At 41.8% G+C, this 18,653-nt stretch overlaps 1 protein-coding gene across 2 annotated transcripts in view; it reads left to right on the plus strand.

The window, feature by feature from the left end:
* Nucleotides 1-18,653, plus strand: part of DHTKD1 (dehydrogenase E1 and transketolase domain containing 1) — a 206,926-nt gene extending 188,273 nt beyond the window's left edge. For both annotated transcript variants that reach the window (XM_049814433.1, XM_049814432.1), the window contains 14 exons: nucleotides 1,645-1,839; nucleotides 2,159-2,428; nucleotides 6,767-6,938; nucleotides 9,040-9,238; nucleotides 10,147-10,459; nucleotides 11,370-11,454; nucleotides 12,106-12,245; nucleotides 12,625-12,775; nucleotides 14,006-14,112; nucleotides 15,192-15,356; nucleotides 15,669-15,751; nucleotides 16,879-17,048; nucleotides 17,576-17,661; nucleotides 18,119-18,653. In XM_049814433.1, coding sequence (XP_049670390.1) covers nucleotides 1,645-1,839; nucleotides 2,159-2,428; nucleotides 6,767-6,938; nucleotides 9,040-9,238; nucleotides 10,147-10,459; nucleotides 11,370-11,454; nucleotides 12,106-12,245; nucleotides 12,625-12,775; nucleotides 14,006-14,112; nucleotides 15,192-15,356; nucleotides 15,669-15,751; nucleotides 16,879-17,048; nucleotides 17,576-17,661; nucleotides 18,119-18,220 — 2,238 coding nt within the window. In that variant the 3' untranslated portion in view covers nucleotides 18,221-18,653. The remainder of the gene's footprint in view (nucleotides 1-1,644; nucleotides 1,840-2,158; nucleotides 2,429-6,766; nucleotides 6,939-9,039; nucleotides 9,239-10,146; nucleotides 10,460-11,369; nucleotides 11,455-12,105; nucleotides 12,246-12,624; nucleotides 12,776-14,005; nucleotides 14,113-15,191; nucleotides 15,357-15,668; nucleotides 15,752-16,878; nucleotides 17,049-17,575; nucleotides 17,662-18,118) is intronic.

Consider the following 18,653-nt stretch of genomic DNA (forward strand, 5'->3'; position numbering starts at 1 on the left):
ATGCAGGAATCTCATTGGAGGTTGTTGCTGAATTTACTTAGTAGCCTTTATTGAAACAAATAGCAATATCATTTGGTTTGCCTTGATTACTTTTGAAATTATTTCTAGGAAAATAATTCCAGCCAGTTCCAGGCTCAAAAGGCTTTTAGAACTAATTAGAACATAGATTGTGTGTAATATATATTCTTGTAACATACATTGTTTATCATCTGGAGACACAAATAATGACCCTACAAATCCATTAGTAATCACTCTTCAAAAGTGAGATTCTCTTAGGCTAATGATCTGATGGCTTATATTAAATGTTACTGATGGGGATGCAAGGTTGGGCAGAGCTCTATGAAATTTTGTGCTCTGGTGTAGCTTTTCTGCGTTTTCCTTTCACCCTCATGCAGATCTGTTTTACTAGCTTTAAAGTATGATGTCTCAAGGTTTTGGGAGAGCAAACCAGAGTTGGACTGAGGTGTTAGCCATGTAGCACTGGTAAATTTGCTGCTTTTCAGCAAAGGAATCTTTGTTCAATGCATTCTGTAATGAAGTGAAAGATTTATATACTTGCAAAATGTATAGAGAAAATTTATTTCAATAGTTCTGTACTGTGAAAAATTTTCTTTTTTCTCCCCTTTTCTCCCTGTGTTATCCAGAAGGATGGAAAGGTAGAAGAGCAGGACCTATGAAGGTGTCCCTGTTTCCAGTTTTCCAAGTGGAAGGAGTGTTAAATGTAATACATGTCAATGACTAAACAGAAGTATATGGCACATTTTGTATTTTTCTTGCCTCTTTGGCAGTTAGAGGAATTTGACAGTGACACAGGAAGTTGAAGTTGGGACCCTGATGTATCCCATTTTGATTTCAGTATGACCAGAACTGTACTTAGACTGTTAGAATTTAACCCTGACAGGAAAAACTGCTTCTGTGTGTGATTAGTTTTGCATACATTATTCCTTAGAAGTAAATGTTGTTTAACTACAAGGTGTTCAGCAGCTGGCTTGGATCTTTGGCTGTGGCTTAGTCTTCCCTTCTCAGTTACAGACTTCATTTATTTTCAGTCTTCAGTTGCAAAACGCTACAGACGCTTCCAGTGCTTCCAAAACTTTGTCACTTATGAGAGCTGTCTAGGAGTATATGAATGGAGTGAAGTGAGACGAGTGAGAGGATAATGAAGTAAATGTAGATTGGTTTATTTTCCTTCTCTCAAGCGTTCTTCCACCTATGTACTACGGACTGTGTCTAATAGCAATCGGAACGAAACGCTGTGCTTCTCTAGCACGTTGCATCTCAGCATAGTTAAGGTTTATACTATAAAGAACACCATTCCTTAATTTCCACCTAAAATAGGTAAACTATCAAGGAATTTGTAAATTGCTCTGGTGTTATATTTCTTCATGCATCTTCTTCCATGTTAGATAGAGTTTGGTCCTCAATCCAACATTTTTCTGCTTAAGAGGAGATAAGAGCTGGTTTCTTGTAGTCATCATAGCTTCAGGTCTTAGACTGTGTGGGTGGAGAATGAGCTGAGACTTTCAAGGGGTATGCTTAGGCTTGTATGCCTTAAAGGTACAAACATAAATTATATTTTAATTTTATAAACAGAAGACTGCTCCTTAAAATAGCCTAATACTGAAGTTCTCCTGTTTTTAATAGGAGTTTGATCACTTCTTAGCCACAAAGTTTGCCACAGTGAAGCGGTATGGTGGTGAAGGAGCAGAGAGTATGATGGGTTTCTTCCATGAATTGTTCAAGATGTGTTCGTACAGTGGTGTGACGGATATCATTCTTGGAATGCCACATCGCGGAAGACTTAATCTTCTCACAGGTTTACTTCAGCTTCCACCTGAGGTAGGAGATTTATAATCTCACTGGCAGTTACTCTGTGCCTGGTTTATTTGCAATAAAATAAAACCCCAAAAGTTTGAAGTGTTGCAAATGCTGGAGCAATAAAAGTTACCTGTGTGAGTATTTTCCCCTCCTGTCAGCATTTCAGCCAAATGTCCACAAGAGACTGATAAAGAACTCTAATGCAGGGTTATATGTGCTGTTACCAGAAGCATTCTCGCAGTTTGACGAGTAGGAGACCATACAGTTTGTAAATGTTTTTTTTTTTTTTAATGTGTCACTTAATTGGAAAGGGATTTTAACCAGATTTGTTTCCATGCAGCTCATGTTCCGTAAGATGCGTGGTTTGAGTGAGTTTCCAGAGAATTCAGCAGCCATTGGGGATGTTCTCTCCCACCTGACATCTTCTGTAGATCTTGACTTCGGTTCCCACAGGCCCGTGCATGTCACCTTGCTACCTAACCCATCACACTTAGAAGCAATCAATCCAGTGGCTGTGGGCAAGACACGAGGAAGGCAACAGACTCTGCTCGATGGAGATTACTCCCCAGAGAGCTCCGCACAGCCCGGAGACAAAGTTATTTGCCTGCAGGTATTTTACTCATAATTTGTTAAGTGATCTTTGTAAGAATTCCTGGACTAGCATGTGAACAGAAGTGTGGTATATAGAAATACCGGACAAAACTGAATTAATGTAGAATATCAAGAACTGGGATCCTTTTTATGGAGAAAGAGGAGGGCAGGCAGGATTTCCAGGTGACATATGTGATGATACTGGCATTTAAACGATTCCACTTCTAAGATTTCTGAAGAACTGATTTATTTTAATAATACTCTGCATTGAGAGCCATGCATGCCTTTCCTCACAGACCACTTTTGCATTTAAATTACCACTATTAGCCTTCTTTTAAATTAAATGGGTTTGGAGAAGAGCTATCAACAAGGTTGCAAAATATACAGGAGGGTTTAGTATTGTGTCACTTTATCATGGTACTGTTGAAGAGTCTGCTGGAATTGGTTTTTACTTCTTGAACTGTCTTTTAGAGCTGTGTAGGCAGTCCTAAATAGTTCCTTGATAAATTGTCCTTTCTTGCATTGTATTCAACTTGGAAATACAAGTGAGTCAATCTCTTAAACATTTTTAAAGCTGGGAGTAAAAATGAGTTGGGGCAGAACTGTTCTTCTGTGAAGTATAATAAACATGGAGGAAGTTACAGGTGGAAGTGAAAACGTATTTCAGTTAAATAAATGTTTTGCTTCCTTCTGGAATGATGTGGATACTGAGAAAAAGCAGAAAGGAGAATATGAAATATTGAGAAAAGTGGAGGCAAGTTGGGGTTCTTTTTGTTCTTATTTTTTTAGAAAAAAAAAAAAAAAAAAGGCTTTGGTGCATGCAAGTGCAGGAAGAAAAGGTTGTTGCCCAATGCATCTTCTCCTCATCTTTCAGTGCAGTTATGTCAGTTTGATAAGATACTGCTTCTTAGATTCTGTCTGTCTCAATGTTAGATCTTCCCTGCATACTACTGAAACTATTATGGCTTTAAACAAAGATTCTTCAGGATAAATGGACCCTCCCTATGCAAGAAAAATTTAACTTTTTGGTTTTTGAAGGGCTAAGTGGTAGGAAGGGTTGCACAGTAGAGAAGAACAACATTTAACTCCAAGCTAGCCGCCTCCGTGTTAGTAAACTGACTCAAACTATTCCCGAAAGAAAGAAAATGTTCCATGTAACATGAACATCAGTACTTGTAATTATGTCTTTAAGAGGTCCAAGAGTTAGATTTAAAAAAAAAAAAGGGGTAAATTTTTATGGTTATGACTGTTAACTCTCATGCAGCTAATCAAGAAGAAAGAGATGAAAGCAGATACCTCCTCTTTCAGAATCGGTATAAAAGTTTCTCTTTGGGCTTTCTGTTTTCGTAGTGCTTAATCTCCAGAAATGCAAGAGTAGAAACTCTCAGTTGAGGTTTACTCTGGTATTTGTTCTATTCTTCCACTAGCTCTTCCACAGCTTGAGGGTAGAAAGAGTAAAGATCGACTAATATGTCACTGTCAGTGGTGAGCCTAATTGTTCAGGGTCTGAAGATCTTCTTTTCTGGAACTTCAGTGTGCTCAGAATATCTGAAGACTTGCGGTGGGTTGACCCAGGCTGGACGTCAGGTGCCCACCAAAGCTGGTCTATCATTCCTCTCCTCAGCAGGACAGGGAAGAGAAAACATAACGAAAAGCTCATGGTTCGAGATAAGGACTGGGACAGATCACTCGCCAGTTACCATCACAGGCAAAACAGACTTGACTTGGGGAAAATTAGTTTAATTTATTACCAATCCAATCAGAGTAGAGTAATGAGAAATAAAACCAAATCTTAAAAACACCTTCCCCCCACCCCTCCCTTCTTCCCGGGTACAACTTCACTCCCAAATTCTCTCTCTCCTCCCCTCCAGTAGCGCAGGGGGACAGGGAATGGGGGTTGCAGTCAGTTCATCACATGTTGTCTCTGCCGCTCCTTCCTCCTCAGGGGCAGGACTCCTCATTCTTCCCCTGCTCCACCATGGGGTCCCTCCCATGGGAGACAGTCCTCCACGAACTTCTCCAATGTGAGTCCTTCCCACGGGCTGTAGTTCTTCATGAACTGCTCCACCGTGGGTCCCTTCCACGGGCTGCAGTCCTTTAGGCACAGACTGCTCCAGTGTGGGTCCCCTGCAGGGTCACAAGTCCTGCCAGCAAACCTGCTCCAGCGTGGGCTCCTCTCTCCACGGGGCCACAGGTCCTGCCAGGAGCCTCCTCCAGCACGGGCTTCCCACGGGGTCACAGCCTCCTTCGGGCATCCCCCTGCTCCAGCGTGGGGTCCTCCCTGGGCTGCAGGGAGACAGCCTGCCTCACCGTGGTCTTCCTCACAGACTGCAGGTGGAGATCTGCTCCCCCATGGACCTCCCTGGGCTGCAGGGGGACAGCCTCCCTCACCATGGTCTTCCCCATGGGCTGCAGTGGAATCTCTGCTCCGGCGCCTGGAGCCCGTCTTCCTCCTTCTTCACTGACCTGGGAGTCTGCAGGGTTGTTTCTCTCCAATGTTCTCACTCCTCTCTCTGGCTGCAGTTTCTGTTGCACAGCAACTTTTTTTCCCTTCTTAAATCTGTTCTCCCAGAGGCGCTACCACCATTGCTGATGGGCTTGGCCTTGGCTAGCGGTGGGTCCATCTTGGAGCTGGCTGGCATTGGCTGTATCAGACATAGGGGAAGCTTCTAGCAGCTTCTCACAGAAGCCACCCCTGTAGCACCTCTGCTACCAAAACCTTGCCATGCAAATCCAATACAAGACTGTAAAACTCTTCTTGGTTAAGTACCATGAACACTTCTGCAATGCCTAGTTGTCCGTTTTTGCTGATGAATGGCATATTTTTCACCTTCTTGCGTGCCTTGACTCCACTTACTGAACATCAGGCAACTACTGGTGTTTATGATTTGAACTGAAATCTGAGAATAAAGTCTCCCTGAAATAAATATTACATTTGATGTTCCACTGTCAGGGTTACTTGTTTGATGAATTAAACTTGATGGTGACCTTGCTTTTATGTTCTTTGCTAATGCTGCCCAGAAAAAACACGTGCTGGCAAAAACTGTTTCCAGCTCTCTGCTGGAATGAGTAAAATCCTACCTGCACCATAGGAATTGAACCCTCTGGGGTTTGAGATGCATATGAAGAGTCTTCTGTATTTTAATAGTCATGCTGTCTGTAGGCTTTAATGCTTTGGGATGTACTGAAGGCCATGAGTTCTTTCAGGTGTTCTAGGGTCTTCACTCAAATGGCATCACCAAGATATATAGCCTTCTTAGGCAGCAGAAGAAACCAGAAGGGAAAAATGAAAACCCAACACTTCAGGAACAAATGTAGCATGGTAAGGGATAGAGTGGGGATGCTGTGTTGTCTCTCTTGCAGTAGTTAACTTTGTTTTTCTGTGATGTCTTTTAAGAGAAGTCTCTGTATTAGAACTGCATAAAACCCACTGCTGTCATTTCACTGGTTGATTGCAGCTCTACTCTTTTCCAGGTGTACTTGCACCTCCAAAAGTCTCTTAAGGCTTGAAACCATTAACCCATAACTAGAAAGTAGAACTATCATCTGGTTTTCAATAAGAAACTACATCAGTTTGCAGTGACTTTGATCTGCAAAGGATCGAATCTGCATTCTGAGGAAGCTGTGATCATATCAATGGAGAACTATCTCCAGATTCGAAACACTGAAATGCTAGATGATAGTCATTCTAGTATCTCTAGCCTTTTTGGAAACCTGGATTGCATATCACAGTAGTCTCCTCTCCCCTTCCAAACTTCTTTTTTATTTGCAACATTTATTTGCAATTTTGAAATGTAGCTAAGAACTTAGGTTTTATTTCCTTCTGAAAGCTTTTATTTGCTTCTAGGTGCTTCTATTCAGTTCCTTTTCCACTTTTGTCTCCTCTTGTGTCTGTTCTTGTCTCTATTTGGTAAGGTGGGAGTAGGCATAAGTCCCAGTTCACCAGCATTTAACTTTCAGCAAGGCATGTAGCAAATTCTGTGGTGACTGACTTCCTTTTGTTCAGTGGTCAGTGACTTGCTGCTGACTGCTGCAGCTTTGCTATAGCCATGATACTTGCAGTCATCTATACACTGGTGGGTCAACTTTAAGATATTATATGTCAGTTGCAGGTAGGGGTTACATGAGGCAGTCGTACAGATGTTGGCTGCTGTGACCTTCTATTAGTGATAAGACTATATAAACTCTGAAATCATGAAAACAGTCGTCTGAAAGGGGTTAATAAGTGGATCCGGCTGAAACTGTATCTGTTCCACCTACTCAATTTAAAAGGTCTTGCTTAATGAGTTATGGTTTTGATTTTGCTGTTCCTCCAGTGCTTTCTAATGAAACTTTTCCACCTTCTTCCCTAATGCAGGTTCATGGTGATGCTGCTTTCTCTGGGCAAGGGATTGTTCCTGAAACACTGACCCTCTCTAATCTACCACATTTCAGAGTTGGTGGGAGCATCCATTTGATTGTTAATAACCAGCTGGGCTATACCACTCCTCCAGAGCGAGGAAGATCATCTCTGTACTGTAGTGATATTGGTATGTATAGTTGAATCAGAAGAAAGATTGCCTGTTGTGTCAGAAAGGATTTTAACTCCAGTGTGAATATATGCTGTGCTATGGGTTTTTTCTAGCAAATGCCTATCAATGCTAGGGAGTTAGATTAATATATCTCCATTTTCATGATAGAGCAGAAATTAAAATCATTATCGATTATTACCTCCTACTAGCAAAAATTCAGATGCCAAAAATATGCCCTCCCCCATCTACTTTATGGCAAAGACTAAATATCAAGGGAAAATCTTGTCACATTTTTACAGGATGTTATAAAATATTTGCAAGATTACTCTGAAGTCTATAACTCATTTAATTTCTCCCATGTCACTGACAGCTTTTAAAAATGTGTTGTGATGGAGTGTATATTAGATGTATTTTAAATATATCGTGTTAAATTTAATCAAAATTATTCCGGTGTGTTTTCTGAGCAAGATTTATAAGTCAGATACTCCTTCATTTTTCTGTTTTGTTTGTTGTCAGGTGAGCTTGTTGAGCTTTTAATTGAAAAATTAGGCTAATGCCATTTCTAAGCTTCAACTAGAAGTCTTTTGTTTTGGACGGGCCTTTCTTAGTAATAAACAGATGTATTGTAATCAGCAAGATCAGAGGCATATTAGTTAGTTCCCTTGTGTATGTTTCGTATAATTAAAAATATGCTAACCTGTGTTTTTAAGACTTAACATCAAGTGTTTGTGTTTGTCTTACGGTTTCATCAAACCAAACAGATAGATTCATTAAATCCGGTAAGGTAGATAGCATATTATTATTACTTTTACCCTGGGCTGGTTTTGTGTTACGGGTTTTTTTGTTGTTTTGGGGTGGGGGTTTTTCCCCCTCCATCCTTAGTTTTCCTTTCTTCTTACCTGGTCAGTGAGGAAGGAGCTGTGACCCATTTGAGCTTCAGGATTTTGCTAGGGAGGGAAATTTTATGTGGGTCAGGAATGGCTGAAGTATCTTAATTTCCCAGAATTTGGGCAGATAAAGTACAAGAGGAGTACTCTGTTGCTAGAAGATTTGCAGCCAAATTGTCGTACGGGAGAGGGTGTTAAAACATTGGAATTTTGCAGTGTTCTCTTTAATGAAGAGACCTTTCTGCCTGGAGGAGCAGTGGATAGAATGACTACTAGCAAGGGAGAAGATTGTTTCTGGCCTGTATGAATTCATAGTAGTGATAGCTTAGGATAAGAAGGAGACAATACTCAGGGTTTTTTTTGAAAGAGAAGCGATCAAATAGTTCTCTGGCATTCCCTGCAGACTTCCATTCAGATTAATAAGATGCAGGAACTGTGTAGGGTTTAGGGATTAATCCGTGCGGGGCCCGGACGACGGAACACCAATGTGATGATTAAAGTCGCCAGTTTATTGAGCTTAGCTAATCATTTTTATACAATTCTCTAAGTTGTTGAGAGACTTTGATTGGCTACTACATGCAAGCACTTGGTGTCCACACGCACAAGCATAAGCGGTGATTGGTTACATCAGTACTGTCCACGCGCGTAAGCATAAGCGGTGATTGGTTACATCGGTACTGTCCACGCGCACAAACATAAGACATAATTGGTTGTGTTAATTAGAGCATACAAGACTTGTCTTAGTCCAATTGGTCAAGATAAGCCCCTGAATTGAGGTTGTTTGTGCCAAGTTCCCTTTATGGTGGAATGTGCACCTGTGTTTTCCTAATTGGGATCTTTCTTCTTCTATCTTCTTATTTATTCTGTTCAAGGCCTTCTAAAGGCGCCTGGAACAATCTTGTGACCATGAGCTATTTTCAGGTCCAATAACTAACTTCCATATAACTGAGCCCTACAGAACTGTGTATAGAAAGTCCTGTGGGAACTGAGTGCTGGTAAAGAAGTTGTACTTGAACTGTGACAAATACAACAGGTTGGGCTAATTGCACTTTCTCTTGGGGAAGACTCCTACTCCTTACCCTAGCTCTCATCACAAAGAGCATCTTGTGTAGATTTGGTTTTGTTAAATACACTGCACGAGTTGTCTGTCATTTTCAGCAGAGTAGGTGTGTGTCTGCTTTCTTTGGGAGGGGTTGGGTGTTATTACTGTTGTGTTTTGAATCCCTGGGCAGGTAAAACTGTTGGATGTGCAGTTATCCATGTGAATGGGGATGATCCTGAAGAAGTTGTCCGTGCCACACGACTGGCTGTCGAGTACCAACGCCAGTTCCGCAGGGATGTGATAGTAGACTTGCTGTGCTACAGGCAGTGGGGCCACAACGAACTTGATGAACCATTCTTCACCAACCCCAGCATGTACAAAATCATCAGGTAAGGGTAACACCACCTGATGGGCAAACCCAAAATGTACTTGTGTCTACACCAACTCAGTATTGCCTGCTACTGTAATAGAGGTCTCTGTATAATGAAGATCCTTTGCCATACCGACAAGTGTTTATGCAAGTGTAGCTACACTGTCAGCAGTCCTTCACTAAGGTGTGAGTCTGAAAATGATATGTTAATGAAGGTAACCACTAGTGTTGGTTCTTGAATATGCGGCCTGATGCGTCTTGGAGAGCACTCTTGCACATAGCCCTTGGATTTCAAATTCACCATCGCCAGTAATCAGAAGGGAAAGTTTACTTCTGTGTGCCAGAGGGAAGCATAGATAATGTGGGAGAATGGGCAGGAAGCCAGTGTGATGTTTATCTTGTCTTTGCCTGGTCCTGCTGGTACCAATGGGGACTTATCTTTATGAGCATTTAAATGTATTCAGATTTCATCCTTATCCCCAAAGAAAAATACATATAAAAATTCACTGGCCAATGAATTCTGATATTTTAGGTGAAGCATATATAGAATGGATGGCTTGGTTCTCTGCTAATACTGAAAACCTCCTGTCAACTTGTCTGAAGAAAATATGCATGATAGCACAGAGTCAGTCTAACTGCGAGGTTTTTTTACTTGCTTTTACCTGTAACTGCCAACTATAGGTACTTTTTTTTTTTTTTTTTTTTTTTTTTTTTAAATTAAAGACTGTAAAGCACATATCCAAGAGAACCGTTATCTTTTTGGAAATGTCAGGAAAGCAAACTTGATGCAAATGAGTATAATGCACCAGAACATAATTTATTTCAGCTTTCCATGATACCTGACAGTAGGAAGATGGTATTTCCTTGTTCTGCAGTGACACTGCTTTCAGGCTTATTGTCTATGGGGTTTGATTCCCTCCCTGACAGATCCCGTAAGAGTATCCCAGACACATATGCAGAACACCTAATAGCAGCTGGGCTCATGACTGAGGTTGAAGTATCTGAGATAAAGACAACATACTATTCTAAACTGAACGATCATCTTGCCAACATGACTTTGTATAGTCCACCTCCTACCAACCTGCAGGCTCACTGGAAAGGCTTTGTCGAGCCTTCTGCTAAAATCACCACTTGGGACACAGGTATGCCTGTACCACTTCTGCAGTTTATTGGAGTCAAGTCTGTAGAGGTGCCTGAAGAGCTCCAGCTGCACAGCCATCTTCTGAAGACCTATGCACAGGTCAGTAGAGCCTAATGATGCTTTTAGTCCCATTGCTCAAAGATACGACCTGTTACAGGAAAAGATTTAAATACAGCAAGGCTGCCAGTTAGAGAATAGCATAATATTCTGTAGGAAAAACAGCTCACTCTCTTTTTCGAGGCTGAGATTATGCTATTTTTCCTCCAGTTTTGAAGAAAGACCTGTCCTCTCCCTCAGGTCTGACCATATACTTAATTTTGGTTTTTTTTCAACAATATGAGTATTTATGTTTTCTATATATACACATAAGCATACACATGTGGCCAAGTTTGACAGTCAGTTTTTGATAGCTCATAAGTTTGTGTGCAATAATTGGATTGGTTTGGGTTCGTGAATGTTTCCCTTTGATGATTGATGACCATGCACAGGTATCTGGTTGGCAGCCATAGAGAGACTGTGAGTTGAATATTGCAGAAAACTGATGTTCTTGTCTTCCCAGCCCGAGGCAAGAACACCACAGCTGGGTATGATCATTTGTCTGCAGTTTTGCAGGCCAGAACAGGGGAGAGTTCTGGAGACTGAAATACTTACGCCTGGTATCTTTCATCACTGCTTACCAGACAAACCAAAAGTCATTCAAGAGTACACTCTGTGCTGTGCTAAGATTTTAGTATTTTCAGACCAAGATCTAATTTGTCAGTCCACAGTTTGTTGACTGCTAAGTGAACACATGGGTCATCCATATGGTCCTCAGGGCAACCTTCTTCAGGATGTGCTGAAATAAGACTCTGTATATTCCAAACCAAACGAAGCTGCCTGCAGGAATATGGCATTTCTCTCTATAGTGTTTTGTTTTTTCCCTAGCTTCTAATATTTATCTGTGCCACCAAAAGAGCTACAGATGGAAAAAGGCAAAATGGTAATTTTTCTTTGTTGTTTACTTATTTAGTCAAGAGTGCAAAAAATGGAGGAAGGAAAAAAGCTGGACTGGGCAACAGCTGAAACTTTAGCTTTTGGTTCCCTGTTGAGCCAAGGTAAGAGGCAACTAGACAGCAGACAGTATTTTTGCTTTGATGTCAATAAAGTATAACATTAGGCTTCTTAGGTATTTCTAACTCTAAAGATTGGGATGATGTATAAATCTGACAATTTGCATTTGCATGGTACTAAGAGAAGGTAAATATGAATCCTGTATGTCACTAGTATTTGTAGATTGAGTACTAAATGCCTCCAAAGAATTGTTGCTGCCTTCTACTCCCCCAAAACATTTGTGCATAGAGCTAAGCACAGGAGCAATGCAGCTGACATCAGTGGGGCCCCCCAAATACTTTTAGAGTGTGTTTCATGCTACTACTTCTTTTCCCTCCTCTCTAGCCTGAATTTATATCTCCATTTACATATGATACAGAATGCACATTTTTTGCAGTTTGCTTCAGTAGTTTGAACCATTTGCCACAAAATAATTCTTGGCTGCAGAGAAGAGAAATGTCTGAGCATCTCTCTGCTTGTGAGTTGGAGCTGCTGCTGGTTAAGAATTCCATCTCAAGTTTCATGTTGCTGATGAGGGGAAATCCAAGAAGAGACGTAACAAGAGAAGTAATATTTTAGAAGTGGGGAGTTATTGTCCTGCATGTTTTCTTTTTACATGACTTGCTAATCCAGTGTTTTGTTTGTTGCTTGGCAAGGGTTTAATATCAGACTAAGTGGACAAGATGTTGGCAGAGGAACCTTTAGCCAACGACACGCAATGTTGGTTTGCCAAGAGACAGATGATACCTATATTCCTCTGAATCATATGTCCCCAGACCAGAAGGGTTTCCTAGAGGTAGGTTCTGTGATCCACAAGACAACCTTCTTCAAGTTGTGCTGAAGCAGAATGCATATTTTAAAGCTGCTGAGACAAATGTAGGTAGCCTGTATATTCTGGCAAACCCCAGGCAGAAAGACAAAAACTGTCAGGCCATCCCCATTCTTTCTTGTTATCATCTTTAAAAATTTAACAAGGGCTTTTGCTTTTCCTTGAGAGATTAGCTATTATTCTTTTCCCCTCAGTGTCTTCATTCAAAAGCAAAAAAAAAAAGAGGTGACCATCAATTCCCTTTAGGAGCACATGTGCTTAACACTGATGTGCCTGATTCCGAAGGTTCTTAACCCTGGGTTGTCTTCTTCCTCACCCACCCCTCCCAACAATTTCCTTTTGTTAGGTGAGTAACAGTCCTTTGTCTGAAGAAGCTGTGCTTGGTTTTGAATATGGAATGAGTATTGAGAGCCCTAAGTTACTGCCAATTTGGGAAGCTCAATTTGGAGACTTCTTTAATGGAGCCCAGATAATATTTGACACTTTCATCTCTGGAGGTGAGTGTACAAGGAGCTAATATATTTAAAAATGAATCATTTCTACTAAGCACATTTTTAGAAAACCCTTCATCTTTAAAGTAAAAGGGCAACATGTTGAGAAAAGAAGTCTGTTTTCTCAAGAAGTCTTGTGAGCATGCCTGTGTGGTCCTGACTTCTGTGCAGTTTTTCTCTGAAGACCATCCATCTAAAATGAAAGACACCCCACCCTTGGCAGAAGACAGCCATTCCAAAAGGACAGTTGATTATATTAATGGCCTTTCTCGTCCTCCCCTGCCTGCCCTGCAATTTATTTTACTATGTGTATATATAGTTGATAGCTCTTTAGGCTGTCCCTTTCCTTCATGAGGCATCTGAAAAATTCCTGAAGCACTACAGAAGGAAAATAGTGATGATTTAAAACAAACAAACAAACACCCCCCCCCCCCCCCCAACAACGCCTTACAACCAACCTTTAAGTTTGACTCTAGCATGTTTTCTGAGTGCTCAGATAAAAGATCTCTCTGAGCTGGAACATACTGAGAAAATGCTAAGATGGATTTCTAGAGTGGGATGCCTTGTATGTAAGCGTCCTGTATGTATGTGTATGTAGACCTCTGCACTCCCTCTGTAATCACAGATGGAAGTTCAGAGGCGCTCTTGTCCCACCCATCCTCAACATGTATTTGAGGCTGGGATGAATTACCTCCTGGATTTGACTGTAATCCCTTAAATAGCACAGGGGGTTTGACAGAGCTCAGGGCAACTAGCCTGTGGCTAGCACTGCTGTGGTAGTTAGGACTGGTTCATAGGACGCTGCCTGGGTCACACCTGCAGAGAACCAGATGGCAAGGTATGCAGAAAATAGGCAATGAATTATGGTTAGGGAGACCCCTGTTAGTCAGGAGGACAATTCCACTAAGAGGATTCTTGCATACTGTGGTGATGTTTTAAACTAAGTTTTAAAATCTTCACCGTGTCACGTGCTCCACATGGAGGCTTAACTCTTCTGGAAGCCTGAAGTTACATGATAATTTCAGAAACTTCAGATCATCTTACGTGTGCTGTTCCACTGTTGTGGATCTCATGGCAAAATGCCAGAAGCATGTTTCAGGCTTGTATTTAATGATGTAGAAATTGGCTGTTCTTTTTTTCCCCCCCCCTGAGTAGTGTATGCAAAGTAATGTGTGTTTTGAGGCTTTGTGTTCTGTGGAAATCACTCTTTCCTTCCTTCTCATTTTGTGTTTTCAGGTGAGGCCAAATGGCTTCTCCAGAGTGGGATAGTAATTCTGCTTCCCCATGGCTATGATGGTGCAGGGCCTGAGCACTCATCCTGCCGGATGGAACGGTTCCTACAGGTACCCTGCCACACTTCTCAGATTCACATATACCCCATCACAGCACTGGCAATCAATGCTCTGGGAGTCTGGCCGCAAAATGCGCTATTCCTGGTGTACCTGCTAGTGACATCAGAAGGTGGAGACATACCAGGATCATACCATCATGATGAGATAGGAACAGGCTGGGCTGAAAGTGGAGGAAGAAGGGGTACTGTGATGAGAAGGTGTAAGTCTAGAAGTGATGAGGAAGCAGTTTTGGTTTAAATGCTGCCACAACAGCTCTGGTGCAAGACTCTGATTGAACCTTGTAATAAGTGCTTGCTGTTCCTGTTGCATCTCTGTCACCTACCCAAGTGGGTGTGTGGTAGCATGAAATTTCCTAACATGGGGTTTGCATAATGTTTGCAGAGGCCCTGTGCCCTCAGCAGAGAGCCCTAGTGGGACATGCTTCTGTACTGCTGGCTGTCTTTTTTCTGATTGCTGCTGTCAGCAATGTCACTGTACCACAGCATGAGTCCAGTAGCAAGACAGAATTGCTGAATTGCACATAGCAGACCTCTAATGAGCACTTCTTATAGAAAACATTTTGGGGGTTGGCATCAGAAACAGGCAGCCACCCTCTTAAGCAAACCACTTGCAGATCTGTCCACTAGGCACAGATTATACAAACAGAATGCTGGACACTATTTAATATCAGTAAATCTGTGGCACATTTAGAAAAAAAAATTAAAAAAATCCTTGTGACTGTAGTAAGTAAATGAAAGCTTTTAATCTGAGTAATGGCTTAAGGAGGGGTTTGCAGCATATTTAGAGGGATGCTGCCACTCAGATGAAGAAGTCATGACCTCTCCACTGTTAGCAAAACTGTCATGCCCTGGTTACAGTGTGCTAGGATACAGTTCAGATATAATCTTACCAGTTAAATGCTAACGCCATTTCTTCTCTGAAGTCCTTCCCTTGCAATCAATGTCTGAATTGGTATATTTGCTCTTCTATTCTTATACTAGTCAGTGTGCCTTACGTGCCTGCATCCTCTCTTGCATATTTGGCTCACTGCTTGCTTCCTGACAAGGTATTGCTGTGTTCCCCTTACGTAGATGTGTGACAGCTCAGAAGAGGGAGTCGATGGGGACCAGGTCAACATGTCAGTTGTCCATCCCACCACCCCAGCACAGTATTTCCATTTACTCCGGCGGCAAATGGTCCGAAACTTCAGGAAACCTCTCATTGTTGCTTCTCCCAAAGTGTTACTCAGGCTCCCTGTAAGCCAAAAACTTTCTTTTCCTCTTTATTTTTATTTTTTTGCGGTCAAATTGACGGGGTTTTGCCTGTTTGGGGCTGAATAGATTGAAGATTAAAGCTGGGTGGAGGTGAGCTAGAAGGAGGGTTGATTCTAGGTCTGGCAGTGTTTTTGGGAATCTTACCATCCCACCTTTCATCAGTGGTAGTGAGAATGGGAATAGGAGGGAGAGGGAAGACTGTATCTTTTGTATTTAACCAAAACCCTGTCTCAGTATCCTCTCCCCAGCTCTGGCCTGAGGGAAAAGGTAACTTCCAGCTCTTCCCCCATGTAGGCTGCTGTATCAAGTTTTGAAGAAATGGCCCCAAGGACAACATTCAAGCCTGTCATTGGTGACTCCTCAGTAGATCCGAACAGGTAGCTCTACTTTCTTAGAGGAAAAGCTCAGAAAGGGTGTCCTGTCCCTTTCTCCTACCTAACAGCTCAATTTTGAGGTGATATGAAAGAGGTGACTTTGAGGGGAAAATGTTTTGTGGTGGGTGACTTAGTTTTACTTGTTTCTGTCCTTTTCTTCTGCTTACTTGTTGGTAGTTACCACATCTGTCTGCATAATAGTAAAGTGTTCAGGCTTTCAACCCTTGCCCCCACAGGGAGGTTGTGACCATAGTTACTAATAGCGCCATTAGTAACTATGGCGCTATTCTGCACCATGCCCATTAGCTAACAGTCACTGGGAGCAGCTGTCATGTGAAGGGATGCAGAATTTTTGTTCTGGTGTTGGAACACCTGAGCTGATGAAGTGAAGTTCAGGCAATAATAAATTGTGTGTGTATATTTCCCTCCCTTCAAATATTATAGAGAATTCTGTTCACAATGGGCAATTCTGGCCTTCATTTTTTTTCCCTCCTAAGGTTTTTATCTAGTCCTTGTCCCAGCCGTACCCAAGTCTGACAGCATCCCTGATGTTTGCATCCTCACCCACAATCAAAAGGCTGGAAGTATCTTAGCATCTTGGGTTTTTTAAGTGGGATGGTGAGGCACAAAGGGTGAGGTTTATCTCCTTGCCTTTGTCCAGTAAGGTTAGGCAGCCAAGACCTCTCTGACTACTGGACGGTATTGCATATCTCCAGCAGGCAGTTACTCTTTGGCATGGGAGAGAATTGTCCTCTGGAGGTACTTCTCTCCCTCTCTGGTTTATTCTCTATGGAGAGCGCATGGATGACTACCTTTGACTAGGTGTTTAATTTTTAGATAGTTAAAGCTAAGAGAGATGAGTCCCATTGTAAGATAACTTTCCCATGATTACTGAGGAAGCAAGACCTCTGGGCTCTGGCATACTGTGCCCAAAAGTTAGTTTGCCAACTGTTGGACGGGAGTGGGAGGGAAGGGAAGGCAAAAAAGAGAAAAGATGGTCTAGGATATCAATTTAGCTTCATAAAGTTGTCTTTAAAGTTTGGCTGGTTGGTTTTGTTGAAAGTGTGAAGCTGTTCTGCATAAAGTTTCTGTAAAACACTAAACTTGGAAACATTCTTATTTTTCTTTAGTGTCACCCAAGTGGTGCTCTGTTCTGGTAAGCATTACTATGCTCTGGTGAAGCAAAGAGAAACACTAGGAGAGAAACAGCACAATACAGCTATTCTGAGACTCGAAGAACTGTGCCCTTTCCCCCTGGAAGCTCTACAGCAAGAGTTGAGCAAATACAGCCGTGCAAAAGGTCAGCCAGATTTTTACCTTTGTGTTTCTAGACTCTTTGAAGTACTTGAACTGAATCTGTTGCCTGCCTTTTGGGATGAAGAGTCGTAGTGGCTTTTCCCTCTTTGCTCTTCCTCCCATACATCTAGTGTTTCTGGAATGGCATAATACGAATGTTTACCACTTGTGCGTAAGAGAGAACTTGTCTCTCTGCTATTGTTACCTTCCATAAAGCACTACTGAAAGTCAGAGTGAACCATTTGGGGCATTTTTTGCATTGGTCTTTGCAGTCCAGTCCTTTAAGTAGCTTTTGAAAATGGCAGTAGAAAAGGAGAATATACCCACAGTATACCCTAATGGTGGACATACTTTTGGTTTGACTTCAGCAAGCTGTGACCTGCAAGGGAATTCAATCTGGCAAGCCTTCATTTCAAAGACAGTGCCATGACAAAAGAGGTAGCGGTGCTGCAAAAGGAAAAAAACTGTTTTTCTTGAGCTGCTGAAAAGATAAATAGGTGCACGTGTAATGTACCCTTATCCTTCCTTTAGCCTTCATCTGGAGTCAGGAAGAACCACAGAATATGGGTCCATGGTCCTTTGTGTCACCACGGTTTGAAAAGCAGCTGGGGGTTAAGGTAAGATGTTCCCATGGTGTTTTAGTCTTTAAAATGAGCTTTGAAGTTCTTGAACGCAAAATTCTGTGGTCCTTACGCAAAAAACTAATCTTGATGCCTCAATGTTCTAATTTAAGCTACTTATGCTCTTTATAGCACCATTTAGTGGTGACAAGCAGGACCGGAACTTTCTTCTACCAGGTATTTAGTCTGAGTAGGCAGGATGATGAAAGATCCCAGGTAGGAAACAACATACTTGAAGTGACTAGGAGGAGAATCCAAAGCTGCCATTTGCTCTGGCAGATCATGCACTGTCATATTCTTGGAGCCATGGTCTTTGGGAGATGGAGGATAACTTCTTGCATTACTTTCAGCCGGGACTGCCCAGTATTTGACAGCAGCCACGGCATCATAGGACCTCAAGATGCGATCCTATGCTTGTGCTTCATTAATCATTTCCTCCTGACTCAAATTTCAGCTCCGTCTTGTGAGTAGACCTCCTTTACCAGCCCCAGCAGTTGGCATTGGAATCCTACACCACCAGCAGCAGGAAGAAATTATTACCAATACATTTCTCTAAGTTTTCAACGGAGGGACTACTCCTGCTGTCAGTCATGTTTGGTGCCTCCTCCTGTGAAGAAGACAAAAGACAGACAATTAAGACTCTTAGTTCTGCAAAATGGAAAAAAAGAATGGAAGAAGTTCTGTAATGATGAAGCAATTTTTTTGTGTAGGGGAATACCTAAAGATGAGAGGTGATGCCTGTTACTCTAGATACCTCTGTTCTCTTGTAGTATTTTCTAAAAAACATCTTTTTAAAGTTAAAAAAAACAATCCAGTCCAGGGGGCAGATTGCTGAGGTGGCTGTAAAATACCTTCTGTCGTGTTGCTTATCTGCATTTGACAGTTCCCTGGAATGGTGCATGTGTGGAAACAGTTTCTGTTTCCACAGAAGTGTTAGTGCTGTTTGGTTGAATAAATGCTTCCCCATGCCTGGGAATGAGCCATTTCTA

Source organism: Accipiter gentilis, chromosome 11, assembly GCF_929443795.1.
Source record: "Accipiter gentilis chromosome 11, bAccGen1.1, whole genome shotgun sequence".
Taxonomy (NCBI): Eukaryota; Metazoa; Chordata; class Aves; order Accipitriformes; family Accipitridae; genus Astur; species Astur gentilis.